The 25,458-nt window shown below is 38.7% G+C and overlaps 3 protein-coding genes across 7 annotated transcripts; 1 reads left to right on the forward strand and 2 right to left on the reverse strand.

Annotated features, from left to right (window-relative positions):
• Positions 1-14: 14 nt before the first annotated feature.
• Positions 15-2,999, reverse strand: Tim23 (translocase of inner mitochondrial membrane 23). The gene is made up of 3 exons (XM_022788810.2): positions 2,814-2,999; positions 1,011-1,373; positions 15-673 (listed from the first exon to the last, which is right to left on the reverse strand). The coding sequence occupies exons 1-3, from the start codon at positions 2,866-2,868 to the stop codon at positions 534-536; spliced, it is 558 nt and encodes a 185-aa protein (XP_022644545.1). The 5' UTR covers positions 2,869-2,999; the 3' UTR covers positions 15-533.
• Positions 3,000-3,271: 272 nt separating this feature from the next.
• LOC147758379 (elongation factor 1-beta'-like) lies at positions 3,272-5,203 on the forward strand. The gene is made up of 2 exons (XM_086990532.1): positions 3,272-3,509; positions 4,367-5,203. Exons 1-2 carry the CDS (start codon positions 3,343-3,345, stop codon positions 4,866-4,868), a joined length of 669 nt encoding a protein of 222 aa, XP_086846658.1. The 5' UTR covers positions 3,272-3,342; the 3' UTR covers positions 4,869-5,203.
• Positions 5,204-5,994: 791 nt separating this feature from the next.
• LOC111243357 (sorbin and SH3 domain-containing protein 1-like) lies at positions 5,995-25,458 on the reverse strand. 5 transcript variants are annotated; one of them, XM_022788779.2, is made up of 13 exons: positions 24,980-25,458; positions 21,163-21,543; positions 18,071-18,282; positions 11,326-11,453; positions 10,852-10,992; positions 10,495-10,632; positions 10,154-10,332; positions 9,705-9,767; positions 9,358-9,500; positions 8,776-8,948; positions 8,252-8,356; positions 8,009-8,129; positions 5,995-7,622 (listed from the first exon to the last, which is right to left on the reverse strand). In XM_022788779.2, exons 2-13 carry the CDS (start codon positions 21,365-21,367, stop codon positions 7,485-7,487), a joined length of 1,746 nt encoding a protein of 581 aa, XP_022644514.1. In that variant the 5' UTR covers positions 21,368-21,543; positions 24,980-25,458; the 3' UTR covers positions 5,995-7,484. The 5 variants fall into 5 exon arrangements, with proteins under 5 accessions (XP_022644514.1, XP_086846649.1, XP_086846653.1 ...); XM_086990523.1 differs by having other exon boundaries at positions 9,358-9,497; positions 24,980-25,456; XM_086990527.1 differs by having other exon boundaries at positions 10,154-10,317; positions 24,980-25,451.

Consider the following 25,458-nt stretch of genomic DNA (forward strand, 5'->3'; position numbering starts at 1 on the left):
AAACGAACTACTGATTTCGTATTTAATAAAATTTATTAAGAATGAATTCCCTTGACTTCTTCCCATTCAACTAACAGGGACCAATCTAATACTTACTACCCTAAATGTTTTTCTAAACATTAAGACCACATCATGCCGTCTTACTTCTATATTACAGTAGGTATAGATACATCTCCAGTCTTTCCTCCATGTGCACGCATCCATAATGACAGCTCTTCGTCCTTCTTTGCGTTTGCAGTTTCATGTGGGTCTTCTGTAGATACTAATATTCATGCTTGAGTGTGTATCTCCATTTGTGTGCCTGTATATCATATATATATATATATATATATATATATATATATATATATATATATATATATGATATATATATTGCGTCCGTCTTTCAATTTCAGTTCAGTTGCACTATCAAGGTACAAGCCGATAGTGATAATAACACTAGACCGATATCATTCACCACGAGGTTAACATATCGGACCCTAGCCAAAAGAGCTGAAATTCGTCACAAAGATTAGTCTTTTTACAGATTCTTGTTAGAACATTTTGCGGACAGCTTCACTCGTCGCTGCAGCGTAAATCGAAGCAATTCCAAGACCGACAGCACCACCTATTCCGCAGCGTTTAAGACCTACAGTTGACTTATATAAGAGTCCAGTTAGACCGCCGGAGACAACTGTTGAACAGATAAAGAAAGAAGCCAAATAAATAAACTTTAATAACAATCCGAACGTAAGTAGTTAAGTTTTATGCTAAATAGACGCTCAAACCTATTCAGGTATTAAGTACTCATCCCCTTTTTGTTTCTTATTTGTTGTTTATTATAGTATCGCATATTATTCTTATAGTATTGTCGTAACGTTGGGTAGTACTTTATCATAACTTTTTTTAACGAGTTTTTCGCGTTCTTGTATCTAACGTGGAGTACAATATAACCTATCTACTTTTATAGACAGAATAGCACAATACAAACGTTGCTTAACACATAGTTCGAGGCCAAAAGCCACACTTACTAGTGTTGATCTCATCGTCGGTATCTCTAACTTTACTTAGTAGAACTCCGAAAGCTGAGTACATGACGGCTATTGTTCCGATACGATGAGCAATGCCTGAACCGCCTTTGATAGTGTAGTTTATAAGTTGACTGCGGCGCACGGCGCCCGATAAAGAACTTGTTTCACGGAGTCCTTGAATAAGACCGCGAGAGCAGCCCATCGAACTTCCTAAAAGTAAACATGTCCCAATCTGCGAAAAAGCCAATTCGAACCGCCCCCGTTTAGCCCCAGCACCCTCCGGGAAAATGTACTCAGGGCCAGCCGCGTTTAAGTATGAAGGATCGAAGTTCAAGTATGGAGAGTAGAGTGGGGATCCGGGTTCTAAATATAAAAAAAAAAAGTATTTACAGCGTTAAATTTTTAAAAAACATACGGATCTTTTCGGATATCAAACCTCAGATCATTTTCAGTTTTGTTATGTCTGTGTTGTTTGTCAAAGTATATTACTTTAGTGTCTTTATAATATAGTTGAATAACTTCATTTTGTTTTACAACAACAGAGTCAGAGCTCTTATGGTTGCGATCAATCAAGGACCAGCATATGCTCATTATGGTACAACATGAAAAAAAATTGTTACAAATGTTACATTTTTTGTTTGAAAACATGAATTTTCATTCAGTGAAATCCTATAACATCTATTATATTAGTATAACTGTAATTTCAATCTAAACACTACGATCACAATCCAATATGGATACTACATAATTAACAACTCGTAAAAATTGATCCTTCATAAACGCCTTAATACATTATTTCCCATCATAATCACTCAAATATAAATTATCAAAAACAGATAAGACTCGCTCGCATGAAAATCGAAAGAAAAATACGTCGTGATGAAAAAAGGCAGTCGTTCGTCGTCACGTCGCATTACCTATTTATTTATTCCATTAATAAACTGGAGAACCATCCATTGAAATATAACTAAGTATCTGTTGATTCAAAGCGCTCAACACCAACCTGTTACGCCATATTTTAGGGAGCGTTTAGTTTAGCGTGATTCACCCCTAATAATCACTGATATTTATTATGGCGTATGATCACGCAATAACCTAAAGGTGGCCTGTGTCCTATAAGTGGCCGAATATAATCAATGAAAACAATGCTTCGAACAAAACTTTTCCTGCAGTGAACCAAAAAAAAAAGGAAATATAGGCATTATGATAGCCTTTGGCAGTTTTTGATTTTACAAAATAGTTTTTAAAATATTAACTATGCTTTTAAAATATTAACTATGTAGTTTTGCATGATGTGTTTACAGTAGTCGTACGATATATATATATAGCAGTATACGATAACTCATTTCATTGGTCGGTTGTACTATCTTAACATAATGTGTTCGACTGTGTTATAACGATCTACATCGTTTAAGAAACAAAATCCTGCTATTGTTATTGTTATAAACGGGTATTCGGAAAAACTTCAACTGAAGATAAGATGCAGCTTATTTGATGTATCTGGAACACGTTTGATATGTTGAGAGATTTTATAGAGACCCTTCAAGTCTGCACCATCTATATGGTGCCGTTAGAAGTGCCAACGTGCCGGTCGACCTCGAAGTAGACTGTAGCAGCTAACTGGCTCTGGCTATGAATGTAGACACGTTGCGACTGGTTCTTCAATTCTCACTCCTCGCACAGAGCTCTGTTTCTTCCTTCAGCTCTTGACTGTTGCTGACGATACTCAGTAAGATTTAGTGGTGCAAGCTATTCCGGGTTCTGACGGAAGAAAGTGTACCCGTTCAATACGCAGACACTTACGTGGAAACGTAGACTCCATCGTCGTTTGCTGACCTTCCGTCAACTGCCTGTCCATACACGGAACGATCGAGAGTAGCTCACCAAAGCATTATTATTTGACGACCACCTAGTGACTTTCACAACGCATGTCCCACGCACTTATTGGCAAAAATTGACTTTCTGATCATTAGCATCATCAGAAAGCGCGAGCCAAGACAAGCAGCAGACGACCCGATGCGGATAAAGCTAAGTGTTTATGAGTAAATCCTATCGAAAGTCTTGTCAATAACATTTGTTGATGATTATATGAAAATGTTCTCGGATAATTTTATTTGCTTCTCAGATGTACGTTACAACTGACATGCGCGAGAAGTCAGCCATAGATTTTAATGTGGATCTTTGAATTGTCAGATCTCTCCACTCTTCGGACCAATTGGGTAGCCCGGCGGACACATCGATTGGCGCGTCATCATCGGCGTGAAACGAAACCAGCGCGGCCTTTTTCGCAGCAGTTCCGGCAACGTGGATTGAGGACATCACGAGGCAAAAAATGAGTTTCGGAGATTTGAAGACTGACGATGGCCTTAGGAAACTTAATGACCACCTGGAAAATGCCAGCTATATTTCGGGTTACGTTCCAACACAGGCTGATATGGCGACGATAGATCAGATTGGATCTAATCCGTCCGCTGCGAAGTTCCCTCACGCATCCCGGTGGTGAGTGCAGTGTTCAGTTTACTCTTCCCGTCAAGTGATTTTCAGTAATATCTCCATTCAATGACAAAATTACTTTTGCCACTAATGACCATTAACGTTTTTCATAAAAAGCAACTTATGGTGGAACGCCTGCAAATGTGGCTTCAAGTCACTTGTTTCTATCAGAACTTAAATGCTTGAAGTTTGACTTTGAAGTCGCCGAACAACATCGGCTTTTCCGACTGTTCGGCATTCTCCTGAACGAATTGGGGCACTTCGAGGGAGGGTGATCCGGGTTTAGTAAAAAGTTTAAATATGACTATGAAACTAATAAAATTCTACCGCCAGCTGTTCTTTACAAATTCATTTTACTTTGACACTATTTTCTTAATGCGCGCGTGTCTAGACGTATGTGCTCTGAGGATGTTATCTCTTGAGTAAAAGTAGAATAAAATATTTTGGTTTTCTAGAAAATAATGTGCATATCGAAATGTATAACGAGGAGAAATGCTCGTAGTTTCCAATGCTGATAACTAGAAATGTATTTGACTATGGTAGTCAACCTTTGTCTGCCTCTGTTTATATTGGAGAAGTATTAGTATAATGAAAGAACATTTTAAATGAGAACCTCTACTTGGGACAAAAGCGATATTTAGTCCGCAAGACCGTAGATAGATAATTCGTTTATCTCATGCAGTGACCGAAATCAAATTCAATGCGTAGACCTGAGGCTAACCGAAGCTGCATATTATACGTAATATTAAGCACGATTAAATCGACTTGTTTTAAGCACCTTTAAATGCAGCATATATTTCCTGGTATCTATAAACTGCACGGTGCAACTAATATTTTATTACCCCTTGTTGCTTTAATTGCAGGTACACGCACATTAGCTCATATTCAGCAACCGAGCGCAAGGCCTGGCCCGCTGCTAAAGCCGGCGATACTGCAGCAGCAGCGAAGGTTGTCCCAACAACAGTTGCTGCTGGTGATGATGATGATGATATGGATTTATTTGGATCGGACGATGAGGTTGATGCCGAAGCCGAACGAGTGCGTGAACAACGCTTAAAGGCTTACGCCGAAAAGAAATCAAAAAAGCCTGGCCCCATTGCAAAATCCAACGTCATACTCGACGTCAAACCCTGGGACGATGAAACCGATATGAAGGCACTCGAAGCCGCTGTACGTTCAATCACGATGGACGGTCTGGTGTGGGGCATTTCAAAGCTTATGGCTGTCGGCTATGGTATTAACAAGCTTCAGATTGTTTGTGTCGTCGAGGACGACAAAGTATCGATCGAAGAGCTTAGCGAAAAAATCCAAGAGTTCGAGGACTACGTCCAGTCGGTGGACGTGGCCGCCTTCCAGAAAATCTAAGTTATATGGAGCTAGTATATTACTACCAATAGCGGCAGCTTTTAAACGGCCAGGTTTCGTAATTGCAATCAGCTTGCCAACATTTCTTCCTGCTTCCCTCTTTGATGTGGTCGAATTTAATGATATTGCTCTTAATCATATTGCTGCTGCTGTTGACCTATTGACCACAATCAAACTCGTGAGGGAGTTGGAATAACTCGCTCAACTTTTGGTGACGTGGCCATGATAGTGCAGCAACTGAAGTAGTGATAAAGAATAAATCGTCTGTTTGCGGCGTGCAGCTACCGACACTAAGTCGGGCGGGTTTATAATAAAAAGGGCTGATGACTATTAAATGCTATTCGTGTTCTATCTTCAGTAGTTTACGTTCACTGTGTTAGATTCATCACTAGCCTGAAGAGACAAAATAGGAGGCAACAGTAGAAAGTCTTCATTCGGGTGTTCGTATAAAAGGAAAATATTGGGTAAAGCATAATTGGTTTAAGTAGTACATTCAGCTTGAAGTTGTTGTCGAATACTTTCAAAATGCAAATTCAGGAATTACAGCAGACTAGGATTATGGTGTGTTGTATCTGATTTTGTACTTCACTTTTAACCAAATCTAGCGCTCGATAGAGTTGTTGTGAGGACATCATTTTTACCATATTAACCCTGGGTTGAATTTTTATAAGTCGACCAGTTAGCGCATAAAAGTTTGTACTATTTGCTTGCTGTTTTTGTTACTGACTCCCCTTTTATTGAGTTCCACTTTTCATTTAATATAGTTATGATATTATATGCTGCTATATTATGATAAATTATATCGAAGTGTGCTATTTGGTCGATAAAATGTTAATCAAAAAACATACTTCATAAAAGTATACGCTCTTTACAGCTGTTGATCGCACGTAGCGTTTGTCAAAAGTTAACCGTCAAATTAGAGTCACTATTAGGAATACGATACAGGAAGTATCTTCTAGGTTTAATATACCTGTTTTTACATATATATATATTATATATATATATCCTGGGTCTGAAGGTTTACTTGGTAGAACGTGACGTAATTCTATAAGATTTATAACAGTTATTGGACATAAGAATTCAATTGTTTGAGTAGCAGAAAGGTGTGAATAAAAGACCTTGCTGGTTTCTTTAGAGAACTCTGTATTTTATTACAACTTTTGTTTGACCATTACAATACCATTGTCCTTCGCCGTAACTTATTTGTATGATAGTCTTATTGTTTGTGACGACATTGCAAAGGCTGTTAAAATATTAGCCTGAGCGTTTGACTGCAATAGTGCACTCCACACGCGTGGCAGGATCAGATATTTTATGTGTAACCGGCTTCGCTTAATAAATATATTTATTAAGCGAAGCCAGTTATACATAAAATAATAAATTTTCTGCACCGCAAATATCTTATCACTAGAACAACTTGTAAACAATAATAACTCTGCCTAGAGATGAGAGAGAAAGCTGAATACGATGTTATTATAATTACAGAAAGTATTGAGATATTGTTGCCGTACAGTAGCACTGTTCTTCAAAAGGACCTGCCAGTGAAAATCCAGGAATTTGAATCAGCCCGGAAATCAAAAATCCAGGAATAAAAATCATAAATCACGGCACATGATTGTGCTATTACTGCTTGATCATAATTCATTAATGGATTAATATTCAAGTTAATGTATTACTCTACAGGCCAAATAATGTGCAAATAAAGTCATGTCCAGCGATGTAAGTATTTAGTATAAGTTACTATTATTGTTTATGCTATAAATTTTTATTTAAAATCGCAAAGCCTTCTTTCTCTGATAGGATCCATCTTTTGACAAATCCTTGTGAAGCCTCGACCTTTTTTCGAGTTAGTAATAATGTTACGAATATGAAATGAAGTTACTCCTACCATCTCTTTGGTACATTGTGTCTTCACACTACGTAATATAACAAAACGAAAAACAAATCAACAACTGAATAACTGAATAAAAAAAATGCAAGATAACGAATCAATTAAGTTATTCTTGAGAAGTGGGTCTTAGGGCTAGCTGACCCTTTTTAAGGTGATAAAATGAATAGTTTAATATCGATATTATAAAAAGAGCGGCAGGATTCTAGAAAAAAAATATGATCGTCTTTTGGACAATGTCTTAAGAGATCGAAGGCAAAACAGGAAGGCTTGAATGTTATTACATGTTACAAAAAGATGTTTTCTTCAACCGGGAGGTAAGCTCATACGGAAAAAACATAACAATCATCGAGCAAGCTAAAATGTTGTGTACTAAATTAACTATGCCGAAACCAAAGCAGGTTTTCAATTATCCGAGGTTGGTTGACAAAACGAGAATCGGCCTTTTTTTTGCAGGGATAATTCCTTTTGCCGCGTAATAAGGTGCAGAACGAACAGAAATCAAACTTAACAGATTTGATCAGCAGATATTTGACCTCTATCATATATCGCCATAATCGTGGTACGTGTAATTTTTTAATCAACAGTAAATAAATTCAATACTCAGGCGTCAGACTGTGCTGAGAGAGCGTATTGACTGTTGACAATATGCTCTCTTAGATCTTCAGCAGAATTAGAGTTAGGTGACACTAAACAGGTATTTGTGATCAGTAATTAAAAACAGCTGTTCACTTTGGGACACGAATCTCGCTGGGCTCCGCAACAACGGTAAGGTAGTTCTCTGGGACGAGCCCACGGCGGGTTCCAATCTTGGCCTCAAACCAGTTATGATCAATGCGACGAATCAGCTGCAGTTTGTCGCCAACCTATTAAATGTAAAAATTAAGTAATGTGAACAATGATAGTATGACCAACAAAGCAAATACATTGTTAGATTGTCAAAAAAACAGAATGCAAAGTCGAAAACAGCATCAAATATATAGTCGAATAGAGAAGTGAACAGAAGAAATCATCGATTCGGTAAGTGGAAATAACACTTCATATTAGTGAGCACAGTCACCCTGCAAAAATTGACCCGTTCATTTGTTTACCTCGCAGTATCGTAGGTGTTTCAATATTGTTCTAGATGGTTATTCACCCATTTACCATTGTTAGTGGCAAGAAGTGCGAGCAAATATTGCTAGACTTTTCGTCTTTCTAGCGCATCGCTCCACTTACATCCACCACGTTTCATCCGAAATAGAATACTTACTCTGAAACTGAGTTCAGTAGCAGATTTGGCAGGGAAATTGAAACGGCCAATAGCTGAACCCTCTTGCACTTTGATTCCAGCAAGCGTATCGATTGATGATGGCGGGAATACATCAACATACCTGTTACATAGGGTCAAATCAATAACACGCTACATGTGAGTTGTAGAAATAGACTTAATGTTACTCTTATTGCCTGACGATGAGAGTTCTCTATTAAGCGGTGTTTTTCCCTTCGTACTTACTTGACAGGAAAGATTCCAGACCGTCCAAGACATTCTCCCTCATACCAGTTGCGATCAATTTTTTTGAAAATGTAGACCAGGTCACCCTTTTTCAAATTCAGCTCCCTGCAGAACAAACGAGAAAACATTTTCGGAAAATTACTGTATATAATATATCGTACAAAATAAACTGGATAAATGTATGCATACAGAATGTAAAAATTTATGATATATTTCATTCTAGCACGATATATCAGATGGACTCAGAATTGACGTTAAAATTCTATGTTATATGGCTGGCTTCTTGGTATTTTCCGTCATAATGCAGACAAAATTTCCAAGAGGTTTTCCAAGAACTATGCAGCGTCCAGCGCAAGACGGATGGATTTAAACGAAAGTAATCTACAAATACCAATGAACTGTGAAAAGCATTCGATTTTAAGAATTAGTTCTGTAATATCGCAGAAAGTATTTCATACTAGTATTTAAGATTAAAAAACAGACATCGAATCGAGCTGGTAAATTCAAATTTGGCAATGTCGTACCTGGGTGCGTGAGCTACAAAGTCGTAAATGACCCTGCCTAGCATAATGACCTCTTTGTTATCCGGAGTAAAGAACACCGTCTCGTAGGCGGAACCGTCATATCGATTTCCAGGTACTGGGGATTTGTTGCCAGACAGTAGTGTATCATGATAACGCCTCATTTCCTGATCCACCTGTACACATATTATTGCAATTTATCAATTGGAAAAGTACTCCTTATGTAATGCAGTCAGTTAAGTGCTTGTAGGAAAGATAATATCAAGACAGGATTTACAAAGTATGCTTACCGTTTTTTAGCTATGTTCAGCTGCAAATTATTTGATTTGGTGAAAAGTTCGTCGGCGAAAGTGTGCCCCTACTCATAACACGTTATGGCAAGCATTTTAGTACTTTACAAAAACACACGGACAGCAGAGTTTATAGCACACTTATAATCTCTTTCAAACACTTTTGCCTAATATCGGACAAATTGTTACGGAATCAACAGTCATTGGTGGAAAGAAATAAAGGAGACCGATAACTGAAGATAAAAATGCATGGTCAAATTAAATTATGAGGATGACAGAATGTATAAATGAATACCTCATTTTGGATTTGCTTCTTGATTTGAGCTTCTTCGCGAAACTGCTGCAATTCCTCTTCCTTGCGCTGGCGCATCGCCTTCAGATCTTCGTAGTCACGTTCTAGCGCCAAGTTTTGACTCTCCAGGAATTTATACGCATCTGCTAAAATCAAAAGGCAAAAAATAATGTTAGTTTCATTTGAAGAATTAGAAAATACTACAATATGGTTGGCTTATTGGTTTTCCAGGCGTATAATATAAAGCGTACGTTATTGGCACTTTGTTTATACCAAATGCACTAACATATTTATGGATTAAATTACTTCATCAGGTTGCATTACTTACTAACGCAGAAATAGATAATTACCGCAAAAATCAAATTCGTAGGGGTTGCTTGATTGCACAACGGGGCACGGACCCACGCGGAGTTCTGAAAACGAATTTTCATATTGTATGGTATATATAGTTGATTCCACTCCTTTAATCATTCTGACACATTATATATATATATATATCTATATATATATAATTATTATGATATTATTTATTATATATATATATATATATAATATAAGTAAATCTATAGTATGTCAGGTTCCTAATTAAAATAGATATGGTAGTTGCTTTATCGTAAGCGCACAATAGCTAGAGCGCGCTTTAAATACACTATCTCAGTACTACCTCTAGCCGTACCAAGGTATAAATAAACGAGATTAATATAGCGCGCAAGCCGGAAAATAGAAACAAGCAAATTGAAAAAAATTGCCGACATAGATCTATTGTTCTAAATTAAAGTCTCATAAGTTGTCCGCATACCCTTAGGCGGAGAAGGTTGAGGCTTTCGGAGTCCTCCAAGTGGGATATCATGCCCCTTTTGAACGCTCCGATACCAGTCCCGTTGCGTAGCGTTGCTCGCGGTGATTGGGGGCAGATCTTGGGCCAACTTGACCATCCTATAGGAATCGTCGTCGTTGAAGACGCTGAGAAGAGGAACGCTTTAACAGACAGTGCTTCATGGCTTATTGGTCTCAATTAAATGTCTACCTAGGCTAGTGTTAGTCGCAGGGGTTAGCAAGACAAGCACGTTTGTGGTCTTTAGGCGTAGCGCTCTTTTTTCTGTTTCTAACTCATGTAAATTGATAGCAGTTCCTACTCACTAGGCTGGTTTTGGTGGGGTCGGAACTGGCGGATTGTATTTGTGCTGGTGATACATCTTGTCTCGCTGAACAGCGCTATCAACAGCACTCACCGATGAATCCCCTGGCTGATAATCCTCAATCCTTTTAGGCTTTACTCTATGTTAACAAAACAGGTAAGATAAGAAGTATTACAAAAATGACTACGGTCCACTTTCGTGTAGAATCAGCTTTGTTAGGGAAGCTCCTATTCCACTTTTTTTTTCAGAACTTACTGTCAATGTGTGCTTTATGACAGGTACGGCAATTACGTTGTGAAAGATCAATTGAAACAAAGAAGAATATAGAATGGCGAGATCGAAAAATATATTCAGTTACCTATAGGATGAATATGTTTTCTGCTCGTTGCTCTCAGAACTGAGTCGTTGATATTCAGGATGTTCGTAAGGCCACCGCTTTTCACTGAAACGGCGCCGCTCAGCTGGTGTATGCTCTGGCTCCGAAACGTAGCCGTCGTCCCTGAATTGCAAAAGATTTTTTATTATATTATAAATGGCCGTAGAAGTTCCTGACTTCTATGATAAATAAATGCTGCAACCTGTGGTAAGGGCGCAATAGTTTCAATTACATTAAATGGCATTGCGGTATTCACATATCATCTGGTAGCAAACACCGAGGCTGTGCTGGCGCTGAATGATCAACTGTAGGCTGTATTACTATATTTGTTACAGATGCATAGGGTTTACATATATGCGTTAGATATACATTCTGCTGTACCAACAATTGGTATTTACTAGATATATTTACACATAACTTTATCAAATATTCCATAAAAGGTTAATACAAGTATACCTGTAATGTGCAAGACCTCGCTTGACTCGTACGGTAATCACTTCCTGGTCTGCCTGGGGCTTCCTGTATGTGTGCAACCGCTTGTACATTGTTCTATACCAATCTCTGCCATGTTCATCGTCTATATTCTGAATAAGAGTCGAAACGGTCTATGATTATCGTAATTGAGACCTTCACGCTAGTATGAGTTGTATATGTAAGTATTGACCGTTTTTCTAACCAGGTAAGGCAATAGTGATAGGAGGCGGATCGGGTCGGCGTGGTATCAGTTGAAAGTTAGGGTTTCACTGTAGCAGATGTGCTGAAATTGTTGGAATGCTTCCTTCAGGCCTAGGATTTTAGCGCTTCGAAGATGAGTAAAAAATGTATTCTAAAAAAAATATTTCTGCAAAAAGTCCTTGTATTTGATAACTTTACTGCGAAGAAGGCACAATCACTACTAAAGGCCGTAAGAAGTGTGTGCTTATTTATGATCAATATGCGCTTTGTCGCTTTGATTATAAAAATATCAGTGTGAAGATGCTTATCGCAGGGCTCAACCAATTGCAGAAAAAGCTGAAGCAGTTATTGCGAAAGTTAACCAAAATCGACACATGATTAGTTACAATACCGCCGAAAACTAGACATCCACCACCAGATAATTTTAAATCATTCACAGAAAACTGGCTATAAGAATAACTTGGATGTGTGGGTGCCACACAAATCGAAGCAGCTATCGTAGTTCCATCTACGTAAGTACACGGAATGGTAACGAAGTTGAACCATTTGTATAACGATGATCAAAAGTGGATCACACACACCAACAATACACAAGCAAAAAATGGCAAAGGCCAGACTGACGGCGAAGGTCATAATACAGCGTCTTTGGAACGAAATCAAAAAGAAATCTTGCACTATAAGTTGCTGTCGCGATGGCCGAAGTGCCAGTTACTAGCTTTACTGCCATCAACTACAACAAACCATTAAAGAATCCACTGGAACTAGTAAACAGAAAATGCGTTACCTTGCATTACGACAAAGCCAAAGTACATATATTTTTTGCTACTCAACAAAGATTGAAAGAACTTAGATGGAACACCTTTATGCATCTGCCGTATTGCTTGAGTTTTGCACTACCAGACTATTTCAGTCACTGCGAAACCCTCTTAATGGTGCTAAAGAAGAGATGCAAAAGTAACTTGTCACAATTTTTCGCTCGGAAAACACAGACGTTTACATAGATTATGATTAGAACATAGATTATGGTGTTACCGGAAAAATGGTGGAAGGTATCGATTAAAATGGCCCATATTTAGCCTAGTAACATTATTTTAAAATATAAAAAATACTTCGTTCAATGTTGGCTTGAAAACGATCAATATTTTTTCAACAATTCTATATATATATAGAGAGAGGTTGGGCCATTTTGCTTGTTTTTTCTAAACAAAGATATTTCGATAAATTGATTACATATGCTTGTAGTATTATTTCTAGCGCTTATATCTAACATAGCCATCCTCCACCGCAACTACAGATTCAAATTAAAATCTAAACCATTAAGTAGTCGTCTTTAGAATATTTCTTCCTTTATTCATATAGAACTTCGAATAGTATCCGTGCGTTAAACGATATTAGTAATTGTGAATTCTTTACAATTTCGCTTATATATGGTATACGCAAAAAATTCAACCGAATTCAATTTGAGTTGAGGGCAGGTCAAACGTCTCAAAATGGCTTACAAACGGTCAACATAGTCAAAAGTTCCGATCAGACTAAGCGTTGAGGCTCATCCGTACCACCCGATAGGCAATCAATAGTCCTCACTTTAAAACGGCCGTTAATTGCTATATCAAATACCGAAAAATGATAAAATTGGTTATTGAGTCGTTTTGATAAATTTCGAGCTTTTTAGATCTCAACCCTATTGAAGATCTTTCGGTGTGTCCCCTGAGAACTCGGTAATAGCATGGATCGTCGGTTTTTAATCTTGGTAGGGTTTATGCATCGCAGAAAGACTGGATACTAGTTGATCTTCGCTCGAATTGCGAAACCAGTACGCTCTTTTTAACAGTCATGAGTGTGCTGTTTCGTTTTAGAAAAAACTGGCTTTTTTTAGTATCGAAAATTGTGCATAAATACATGCTTGCTATGATAAATAGGTAGTTAAAATTGGTTCGAATTTAAGCGATTATGTAGGTTTTGAATCATGAGGAAATTTTACACTGAAAATGATATGTTTGGGGAAAATCGACTTCAAGCTGCAGAAAATAAAGACTTTCCATATTTTCTAATCGAAAGAAGCATTTTTGGTGGGTTTTACGACAACAACTGAGTATTTTCAAAGGTTCAGATACAAAAGTTTGCTAGTACTTTGAGCTCTGCGTAACAAAGACAAAAGTATACTTACAAAATTTGAAATATTTTTTCCATATTTGCCTTACATTCAAGCGGTGTACTTCCTCACCAATACGTAAAACCTTGTTTTTTTAATTTATTTGAAAACCTAAAAAAAAATTTCTTTAGGTTGTCAAATTCACATTAGATTTCCTGAGATGCTTAATATTTATAAAAAGCTATGAAAGTTCCATCAGATGGAAATAAATGATTCCGTCGTGAGATAACGAGACAATCGTAATAAGGACTAACGGATTAGCGGTAGTATAGTCATATGGTTTTTGCAACCAAGACAAAACAAAGGAACGGTAAAAGCGCGGCATTAGAGCACGGTTATTATGCATCCTCTTTTTGTAGGGTAAAACGCCTGAGCACCGACATCCCGTAATGAGCAGCGCTACACCAAGGTAACTGAATAAACGAAGAAAAGTAAGGAAAAGAAACACAAAAATAACGTAATCGAATTGCTAAAACACGGTGATTAAATAACTGTAGCAAATTAGCGGCGTAATAAGAACAGTGCGGTGGATTACTAGAAACAGGGTATAAGACACCTGCAACGAGGTAAAAGCTATTGTGGCAGATCAACCTATATGGTGCAAAGGAGCACCGAATGCGGAATTAGGTGTAGGACAAAACAGGTTGGGTTTGAAAAAGTAACTACAGTTAGCACTAGGCAACATCCAGAGCAAATGCGCAGGGCAGAGGCATATTCGGGAATTCTAACGCTGATTATGGCCTTTATCTTGGGGTTGTATTGAATAATTATGTTATCTAAAGAAATGTTCTCGTATCGTACTGAGTGAAAATCGACATAAAACTTTTTTTATCAATAGTGCGTTAGTGCAAAATCCAGTTGCACGCAAAATTCAAGATGCACGTTACTGAATAAAGCCATAATGCCAATGTAATAGTTTCCGTATTTGCGATAGAGAGATCTGGCGAGCGGTACGGACTCCGAATTAGAGACGCAGTTCAAAATAGAAGCTCTATAGTGCTAGAGCTATGTACTAACATGAGAACATTCCTGGATGAAATCAGAAGAGACAGAATAAGTATCTTCGTTGCAATAGCTAGAATGCACGCATGACGATGAACAAACGGTAATCTCGACTGGCGATAGCTTAACGAATGGGAGAAGTAAATGGTTATTACACTTATATAGCGATTTTTTCTGAAGATATTTCCTTAATGATCTGCCATTTGAATGACGGTGGGAAAGTACGAAATACCAAAGCGAATAAAATAAATACCGACGACCTTGCCAAACTGAAGCTGCAAGAACTAAAAAACTAAAAAACTCTTGTCCTATTCACATTTGGTCAGGAACAGCCGTCAGTGATTCTCTATTTGTGTTCACTGAGTATTCAAGCAATATTGCGCTCATTGATCACAGATACTAGGGTAATCCATGTAATCGCGATACTAAATTAGTTCGCGTTGTGTTTTTAGGATCATTCCAAAATTCCAATCTGGATACAGCACCGAAAACCAGATCTGGCTACCAAACCTACACGTAGTGTAATATTTCTAGCTTTTTTTCTCAACACCTGCACAAACAAATACACAAACACACAGACACTCCGGTAACGTAAATGTAATGATTTGTTGTATTTAATATTAATGTGTACCTTTCTACACGCACGCAGGGCAAACGCAAGCCGATCTGTCGAATGAGTCGCCGACTGATGTGATACAGCGAATGTCCCGAGTGTGCAACAGTAAACGGCTACGACTTGTGACTAATGCTGTATAATTTGGTGCCGCGCAGCTGGTGGTAGTCGAACACGCTACACAACAGTCTAACAGTATATTGTCCAGTCAGTCACATAGCCGTCGCTGCCGCTAAAGAGCGGGTTTGGCGCGCCGCGCAAGCTGAGTCTTCGCGTAGTAGTTCAAGGAGTAGGTGGTGCAAGGGTGACCGCGATGAATAGGAGAATAGACGATGAACAACGCGAACGGCAGTAGCGGGACTTCGAGCGAGCGAGCGAGTTAGCTAGGTGAATGGAGTGCATAGACCCACGGAACTCAACATAAAGGCAGAGAGCGTTTGACTCGAACGAGAAACTCAATGATACAAAGTGCGAGCCAGTACCAAATATCGAGTTCTGTGTGAAGAATGGAAAGACCACCTTTTCATCGTTTACTTCGCTTGCGCACACGCTACGCGTATGTGTAGGCATAAGACTACAATACAGAGCTTAAGCATATGGCTGCGCGCTTTTGAAACAGCTGAAAGATATCGGATACCGTATATGGGCATGACGGCCAAGCTCTGCATTCAACTACTTTTTCAACAGGGACAAGAAGGTTTTCATTATTGTCATCTCAGTGTCACGCTTAAGATGGCGACAAGTCAGCGATTATGAGGGTAGCACGTCGACTTCGAGAATCCTTTTATTGGGCAGCTGATGTATTCGTGTACCACTGAACTGTGTTGCATGAACAGGGCTTTTTCGGTTCTGCCCCGAAGCGGATGTGAGGGCAATAAACAATTTCAATAAGCAAATTTCGCAATTGTGGCTGACTGTCGGCCAAGATTATAGAGATGGACTTAACAAGATTGGGCGAACTGGTGGGCATGTCCAGGTAACGCATGGTTGTTTAGCACCTATCAGGTACCATATCAGCCCGCCTAAGAGCCGCTACCTATACTGAACGTGACATATATATATATATATATATATATGTATATCGCTGACGTTAGCTCTTCCGCCGAACAAGGTTCAACGGCCAAATCTGTAAAATTTCTATAACACTGTTTCATAGCACTCATCTCAAAGCGACACTTAACCCATTAAAGTAGGTCTCCTGTTAAGTGACCATTTTTCAAAGTGACCATTTTTCAAACTGTCTCTGTCTAAAGACTACCTCATCCTATAGGTTATATTGTATATTATTGTAATCGTGAATGATTATTTGAATAACAGGAAGTCACGGATAATCATTTGAAAATAAAAGAACTATGCTTGTGAAAAAAAAAAAACCAAAGACTTCACTATATTGCATTTTACACTATTCGACCTTATATACAATATACAAACACGGAAGTGTATATGTACCATATGTACACACATACGTTTATCATGGTGCAGTGAATTTTACATGAAGTTCAGACTTCGTTTTTGACGAAACAGAGTACGTCGTCATTTATCTTTTTACGAAAATCGAAAAGGAGTCAACGCAGCGCGAGGTAGTGGTATAATTGAGAAGATTATTCTAAGGGAGCTCAAGGATGGAATTTGGGCCTAGAGGATGTACCCTATTCTAGTTGGGTATCTGAATTCCATAAGAATTTTCGATGGTAAACAACTTGTTAAATGGACCAAGCAGATTAGCTGTCAATACTAGACTCTAATGTATATCTTATCAGATGTCAGAAGCCTGGATGCGTCATAGGTTGGGTGAAACTTATAAAAACACGCTTGCTCAATGACTCTCAACATCTCGTGCGGCACCGGTCAACAGGTAGCCATAGCGACAAATTTCCATAGCGAATGTTGCAGGTAACTAGATTAACTATGTACACACCTATATGAAACAACGAAAAAAAATGAATAGGTCCGAGCCTTTCATTCGAAAAAGACCATAATTTGCATTTAGTGAAACTGGAAGGATCTTTTTATTAAGGCCTGAAAAAACAAGATGGTCAACAAGGACATATGTATGACAGTGTATTGAATTTATTACATGAGCCTGTTCAACACAGAGCAGGTAAACGAGCCTGTTCAACACAGAGCAGGTAAACAGGACAAAGCCATTCTTTCCTATGCTAATACCAGGCCACACATGAGAAAATTTGTTAAACTAGCCTTACAAGGGTCTAAAAAAAAGGCTCCTGGGCACCCTCCCATCATCCTCTAGAATTTACCGCGCCGACGAATTTCCACCTTTTCCAATTTCTGGCAAGTGAAATTTCAAGTGAAATGGCAAGTGGTAGTATACTTGACAGCTCAAAACAGCTCAAAACTTGGCTGGCAAAGAGTATATATATAGCGTATAGGCGTTGTACATTCAAGTATTACCTAAATCTAGAAGAAGCAAAACATATTTCCTATAGAACAATAGAACACTTCTAGCACACGCGATTGCAGTCGGATAATTTGCGTGAATTTTTCAAAAAATATCGCAATTGTGATGAGTTACACAAAAACATAGGTTCTCCTCTTCTTATGCACATTGCTCGGGTTCCTGCTCTCTTGAACCGCAGTAGATTATAGCTGGCCGTCCTACTTTCATGGTCAGATAAGATAAGGAATCGAGAGAATAAAGTAATGTGCAAGTAAATAGGTAATTACAGTTACTAAAGGGTCTGCCTTTTAGAAATACGTTATACCACTGTTAAGGTTAACAGCCTTTTACAGTTACTTACCCCTCTGGGCGTGATAGGAACCCCGTTTTCTGTAGGTCCAACTCCGTGTACCTTTGGCGTTGATTTGTGTTTTGTGACAAATCCTTCGATAAGCGTCGTGTTTGCAGGAGCGCAATTAAGCAGCGGCAAATTTGCAACGGAATATTTCTGCACGGATTTCTCGCCTGTCGCAGAAGTCGTTACTGGGGACGACCTGCGCTCCGTTGAGTTTTCTGGAAGTTTAGGTATATCAAGCAATGCTATACTATGTCATATGTGATCTGTAACACTAAAACTAGGTACTCATTAGACAGTTTGTCTAGGAATATTCTGCCGTTTTGCCATAACAGGCTACTTCAAAGGCTCAACTCATTTAGCATCACAGACAAGATAAATCATGACGTAAAGACAATGAACCTAAATTACTTTATGACATTATACTATATAAGGCAACTACTAGATCAGATCTACCAAATGCCTTAACTATCCTATGAATATAGGCGGAATTGTGTGACGCCTTCAGTGTGGACCGGATTTCACACGCGTTAATTGGTTGATCTACAAAAACAAAAACGGCTTAGCATGTGACCTGCCTGATTTTGAGAGAAGCCGCAGATTTCATCTCGGCCATAAGTCCAGCTTCATATTAGCTTTCTTTTGCAATGTAATACAATGACTATGTATCCGTATCAGAGCCTACGACTAAGCAATGATACAGTAAGGGTTTCGAGAACGACGGAGATTTCTTACCGTTAATGATACAGTAAGGGTCTCGAGAACGACGGAGATTTCTTATCGTTTAATGCGGTCAACCTGGTATTGAGTTTTTTCCATTTTTGAGCTTCAAACTTATCGAATTAAATTCTATGCTAAAGTGGCTGCTGACAAGGCACGCATCGCACAATGAAGAAGTAACATCAGTAACGTACTTTCATCACAGCTGTTTCTTATTTGGCTTTCCGCCAGGGAGTCTATCATTTTTTTTTTCTGTAGAACCAGGCACAGAACGAATGTTGTCACAAAAGAGCAAAATAGTTTTAAAATATTTCAATGGTAATGAGTTCATATCCGCACCGTATGAACGTATTTAAAGTGCACGTTAGAAACTTGGGGCAGACACAATTAGTTATATTCGGGCGGTAAGCTAACGGTGCGCGGTATCTCTAGTGCTTCTTTCGTCGATTGCACTACCTCATGGTATGATAAAATAAGACGGGCAGAGTCTACTGCCCAAGTCTTTAAGGAACAATTATACACCTTTTCGAGCAACAACCTGCTGAACAACGATTTTCTTCGGGAAGCTCGCATTTTATTTGTTCTCTATATTATAATTTACTTCAAAAGAATAGCAATGCATCGAACAACAGTACGCGAGAGTGACTCGAACCCGTTCAGTGGAAGGCCTGAGTTTCCGCTGCAACCGATGACACGGAAGCAAATGGTCCTATTACTCGTTCGGGTTTCTTTCCTTTTAGATGAACGCCGTACTTTTCTTATCATTCCGGATACATTTATTAGCAACGCCTCGAGCCAAGAAAAAAAGATTCGTCTTAACATCGACACAGCAGTTGGTTTTCGACCATAAATCCTCTATTCTATAAAGTTACCAAGATGAAAGTTCGAACATTTTTTTACCCCTGGATAACCGTGTTATAAACTTTGTTGAGCAACTAAAGTACGCAAACTAAAGTAATTATAATTTACAAACGACAGCTTACGGGCGCTTTTCATTTACATTTTGTAAAAAAAAAACAGATCGACACAATAGTACAACAGTCAATCGGGGGCGATTAATCGGGGGCGATTTCGATGTTTTTGTTAATGGTGGCTGACTTGTTGATTGATTTTTTTTGTTCCTCCACTGGATTTTAAGATGATTGTCTGGTTTAGTAAGCGAAGTACGTTCCTAAATATAGTAGACAATATTGTAAGCAACGTAACAAACAAACGATAAGTATAACCAAAACGCATCAGGCTCGCTAATGTATGCCCCCGTGCGCACAGCTACAAATAAATTTTTTAACTAATCCTATCGTCTTGTACGCTGCTATAGTGACAAGGCCCTTTGGCACTACCACCTACAAAAAAAATTGCTGAACACTTATGATCTAGTAAGGAAAATTTTACTATTGTTCTAAAGGATCTAAGATTTGTTCAAGTTTCTCTAGGATAAATTACTCATCTCGCACACAGCTGCAGAGCAATGAACTCAGTTCTTTCTACAGAGTGGAAAGCTTTTAGTGGAAAGTCCTGCATTCGTTTAGAACGTCTTGATATTAGTTGGGTTAAGATGAAGTAATGGACTAGGACGACAGCAGATAGTCTTTGCTGAATTTAATAAAGGCAAAAAAAAATTAGGCGAACCAAGCTTAGCTCGAGAACGGAAAACAGAGGTAACGCCATGACTGGCTATTTCCCCGTGTGTTTCTACCACACGTTTAGCTGTTGAAGCTGTAGAGACAAATGTAATTTAATTCAGTCAAAAGTAAAACTTATGTTTTGGAGGGAGACGAACTTGCCCAGTGTAATGTCCTCCCGTCTATAGCAGTAATGCTAGCCTTTCTTATATAGGCTAAGGAATTATCAAGCATAAATTATGCGTACTGTTAATAGAATTAGAATGTCGGCTTCACAAAGTTTATAATTAGTACTGTTTGTTCTAGGTAGCTAACAACAGGTAGCCATCTGCTCCCATAGCTGAGTGCGAATAAGTCTGTGCAGACAGCTTCTATAGAGCCACGGGTAATGACGGAATAAGTAATACGAAGGACGTGTATTCATTCAAATCATGTAAATACCTCGGTACCACCGGTAACTCGGTGCAAGTGTATCGAAGTAGCATCGCTTGCAAAATTGATTAATAATTTAAAAAAACAGCTGATTGATGCTCGAACACATCTGGATTACGACGAATGTCTATTTGTAGAGAAAATCAATGGTTTAGGTTACTAGCCTGCTCCTGTGTTTGCCAACGTCACATTTATAACAGGTGCTAGATAAATATGATTAACAGCTTCTGTCAGAATTGGGGGTATACTGCATATGCCCATATGAAGCAGGTAATAGACTGCTTTAAATGCGGCTGTATTAAACGCATTGAAGTGGCTCATTACCTCTGGCGGCTCGTAGGAGAGTTACGGTAGGATTTTCGGTGGCGGGTAAGCCTCTAGGAGACGCTAGAGAGACAGCTGACGTTAGATCCGAACTGGGCGCAGACGGGTCGGGGGCTTCTATAGCTGCTGGCGTCGCCGCTGCTCGCGATGCCGCTGGAATAATGTAATCGTCTTCATCACTCTCGCCGATGGTCCCCGCTGGCATCGTGCTTGTCGCTGCTACTCTACTGCCTTAGGCGCAGAACAGTAAGGCTATCTGTTGTATTCTGATGCCAACCTGTTGTAAATGGCAATCAATAATATAACTTGTCTCAAGGTTGGGGCTGGTACGTGCGACCCGGGACTGTGCCAAGGGATGCAGAAAAGTGTGACTCTAATCAGCTGAAAGTTGCACAGAATAATCGTCTAGTTAGTTGGCTAATTACAATAGGAACGGTCAAAGTCGTTAGGTTTTATGTCAGCGAAGGCGATAGGATGCTAATATTGACATCCTATCGCAGTAGCTATATTGGGCTCTGAACGCAAGCAAATGATTGTAAACCACCGCTCAGCTGTGGTCACAATTGTTACTTTTATCTAGAATAAATAAAGACAGGCCAGCGTGATTGTTACCAGTAGATGTTGCTGCCATACTATGAGCACAACTGCTGTTTAGGTTAAGCATGCTAAATCAAATAGGCCGAATTGCCTTTTTACCAAAACCGTTGTCGGTGTGGAATTCTACGTCGAGGTAACATTGCACATAGTTTATTGCGTGGTCACATAGGTCAATAACATTCAGCCAGAATGCTAGCAAAATGAGATAGTCAATCTTTAGTCGGCCGCATGTTGTACACAGTAAATAATAATAGTAAATAAAAATTTAATTTGATGTTTCTCTTACATTAGATTTTCTTATTATATATATATTAGATTATCGGAGCCCCTATCCTGCCATAAATAATATTTTACGGATCTCTGAATCCAATTGCTGACAATAACGATATGCTCGGCCATTTTTTGCTAAGGGATTTTCGAAAAATTTATACCGTTACCGAACTTTTGGCTGAATAGTTCAACACTTCACTTGAGCGTATGTCAGTCAGGTAAGTTTTGCTAGTAGAGAGTAAAATAATTTACAGCAGACACATATGGATCTTCCGTTACGGTAACCATTCATTTTTCATATATCCATTCACTAAGCGAGTCGGCACCTGTGTCAAGCCTGTGCATTGTTAGTATTGAAGTACAAAAGATGCCTGTTCGTGTACGGATTGTCGTCGTCACTAGTAGGACCGCAATCGACATCGTAATCTGGCTGAGTAAAACGCACCTTGTAGAATGTTGCGTCTGTTATGGGAAATCTATACTGATTAAAAGGATGAAATTAGTATAATAAAGTCTATGCGTCATGTATAGCGCTAGTGTTAATAATTCATATGGGTAATGTGGCCTCGATGTTATTTGCTGACAGTTCCTAGTATAAAAGTTATAAGGACAAGGACTAGTGTGTCAACTTACTCCCTTTTATGGGGTACCAGAACCGATGCTTCAAAGCCTTGTCGTGATATCAGTAAATAATTTAGATTGTTTCCGTATCCTGTATTATTGCGTAGAAATGATTTAGAGGTTCTTACCTTTCGTGTTAGTTGCGTTAATTTGTTTTAGCGTTAGTTTCTGTGGTATCAACCGTGAAAGTATACGAACCAAAAAAAGCAGCACTCGTGTACACACAGCACAGTCTACAACTGAAAGTGTACTTCACAAATCACCAGTTTATTCAGAAATATCAACGTCTATCAATAACAGCGCCTGATGATCCCATTAGCGGACTGCTTCGTTGACCAAGTCCTAATGCAGCCTTAACCATTGACGTGGGAGTTCCAAATGTCTATATATACATCCATCGCTCTATCATAATAAAATATGCTCAAATATAATTGTAAAAAATTTGAAGGAAAAATAACTAGCAATCATTATAGCACGCAATAATATTAAGGATACAGGAAAATTAGTTAACGATATGGTCTTTCCGACTAAACGAATCTTATCCAAACATTCGATTAATAGACACTTATGTCAGACATAAATGCTGCCGCTACATTGTTACAATTTAAGAGATCGACAGATTAGAAGCGAGACTTAGAAAGCATCACTTTCAATAGCGTGAGAACTCTGTCCTACAAATGATTCACAGGCTGCTGTAAATTTTGGTGAATCAAAGAGACATATACATACACGGCTATGAGAAATCAGTTTTAGACGCGCGACTATCGTGGGAATAAATCGAAAGAAAAACGAAGCAGCGTTACCAGGGTCAGTTCCCGTTACGCATGGTCTGTTATAGTTTATTATTAATTATAAAATTATAATTATATTATAAAATTAAACTAATTTGATATACGAGCGACGCGCAAAAAGATTACAAAACACCTAGTTTCCATCGCGCCGAACCAGCGGTGTGTCGCATGACTACACAATGTAAAAAAAAAAACAAAAAATTTAACAATAATAATAATAATGAAAGTTCCTGTCACGTATAACATCAATGATATAAACTGTGTTGGTCATCATCCTATGTGTGAAAGATGTTTAGTTTATTGCGTCACGGTTGCATCTTCAGCTGTGATCACTAGTGATTTGTAGAATGATTTTTTTTGAAAGTAATCGTGCGTCAAGCGTTATGCAAGCTCGTCTAGGTGTCGCTCAGATACACGACATAGTAAATATCTCAGCGAAAATCAACTGGTAGTGATCCCAAAAATGTGCCAGCTCAAAACGACTAAAAAAAGCTTAAAGAAAGAATGCAAGAATTTTTAATTTTGCGGCTCATCTGGGTAATTCCGTTGGCAGTTGATATTCTTCGTGCCAAAACGCCGTTGACTTAAATGTTTATATCAAAGATGGCTTTTCGAATCATGTTGATGGATTTTCGAGCATCGTATATTTGAATCCTATCAAGGAACTTCCTCAGATACCAGGCAGCCGCATGAAAGCTGGTAATTATATGGACCGTCGACTTTAGGCAAAAGAATGTGTTAATATTAGCGGGAGTTCGTCCAGCGCGCAAAAATTGAATAATAGCTAAAATAAATAGCAAACAGAGAAAATGACGGGCGACTTTTATTTATAATAAAAGTCGTCCGTTATTATATTATTATTCATCATATTATTATCAATAAAATTACTGTTTCCTAAGAACTCGTTTTCTTCTGGCATTTAGAATACAGTTTAGAATAGAACAGCTGGAAGTTTGTCCGAACTCCGATGAACCACTCTGCTGCAAATAACATAAATGCTACTGGCGAACTATGCGGCCTTATACAGCCTTTATGCGTCCGAGAAGCATACACATTTACCTAAGAATTTAATGTTTTCGCCGCGCATCGTTATAATCGTGTTACATTCACGTTCGGTATGTACCAATTGAAATAGATTTACATACATGGAAATAATAAAAAACCTCTTGCTTACTGCATAAGAAAGTATCATTTTCCAAAGCGTTATAAATATACTGTGAATCATTTATAAAGCATATGGTGGTAATGTCTCTCAATGAAAGGTATATGTGACTGAGGTTAAAAAGAAGAGAACAGAACTGCTCGTCCCATCCCATCTACCCCGCTGCAGTGCCATATGTAGTACTCGATTGCAATTTATTTTATTAACTTATCCAACCTTTAATGTTATTGTATGCATCCATCGGTCAACTTTCCTTCATAAACAAAACAATAACAATAGGAAACAGACATGTCAATCGAGCGTAGCTCTCCAACTGCTTTCGGTCCATTTTAATTAGTGATTATGTATTTAGCGGGCTTCCACGAGTATTCATTACCATAATCAGTTGCGAAGCCACATTGCGGGGGCTCGACGTTGGACAGCTCAGTTGAGGACAACAGACCTCCGGGTGTGGACGAATGAACTAAAATCAATCAGCGCTCAGCTCCCTTTCAAGTATGCTAAGGTCCGCAATACACACACCTCTATACTGTTTCCGACGGCCAATTGTTGTATGGGTTCGTTTTGTCGGTTTTCCAGTGTTCACCCATGACCTTCATTGCATAGCAAGAATGAAGCCGTCCGACGAGACATCTTCACGACATATAGGTTTGTTCTTTGTGCGGTTCTCCATTTCCATAGAATGCCTATCACTGCAGTGTTGTGAGCGTTGCTTCAGCAATGACCTTTGCTAGGTACTCTTCGCTCGGTAAGCCGATTAATTTAATCTATTCTGTGTTGTGCTGCTACGCATTGTCTAGCAGAATTGCCAATATCTAGCAGTGGTAACAGCAGTGTATACTGCTTGACCCACAG

Source organism: Varroa destructor, unplaced genomic scaffold, assembly GCF_002443255.2.
Source record: "Varroa destructor unplaced genomic scaffold, Vdes_3.0 BEIS01000001.1, whole genome shotgun sequence".
Lineage (NCBI taxonomy): Eukaryota > Metazoa > Arthropoda > Arachnida > Mesostigmata > Varroidae > Varroa > Varroa destructor.

What these genes read in the sequence shown, in the direction of transcription:
- LOC111243357 (XM_022788779.2), bottom strand. Translation starts at nt 21,367, where the DNA reads ATGCCAGCGGGGACCATCGGCGAGAGTGATGAAGACGATTACATTATT. An exon ending in TCTCCTACGAGCCGCCAGAG is followed by an intron (nt 18,283 to 21,162) that starts GTAATGAGCCAC and finishes CTAAACTTCCAG; the next exon opens with AAAACTCAACGGAGCGCAGG. An exon ending in TCTGGAATCTTTCCTGTCAA is followed by an intron (nt 8,130 to 8,251) that starts GTAAGTACGAAG and finishes CCTATGTAACAG; the next exon opens with GTATGTTGATGTATTCCCGC.
- LOC147758379 (XM_086990532.1), top strand. Translation starts at nt 3,343, where the DNA reads ATGAGTTTCGGAGATTTGAAGACTGACGATGGCCTTAGGAAACTTAAT. An exon ending in TTCCCTCACGCATCCCGGTG is followed by an intron (nt 3,510 to 4,366) that starts GTGAGTGCAGTG and finishes CTTTAATTGCAG; the next exon opens with GTACACGCACATTAGCTCAT.
- Tim23 (XM_022788810.2), bottom strand. Translation starts at nt 2,868, where the DNA reads ATGGACAGGCAGTTGACGGAAGGTCAGCAAACGACGATGGAGTCTACG. An exon ending in GATGGAGTCTACGTTTCCAC is followed by an intron (nt 1,374 to 2,813) that starts GTAAGTGTCTGC and finishes TTTTATATTTAG; the next exon opens with AACCCGGATCCCCACTCTAC. An exon ending in CGACGATGAGATCAACACTA is followed by an intron (nt 674 to 1,010) that starts GTAAGTGTGGCT and finishes TCTGTTCAACAG; the next exon opens with TTGTCTCCGGCGGTCTAACT.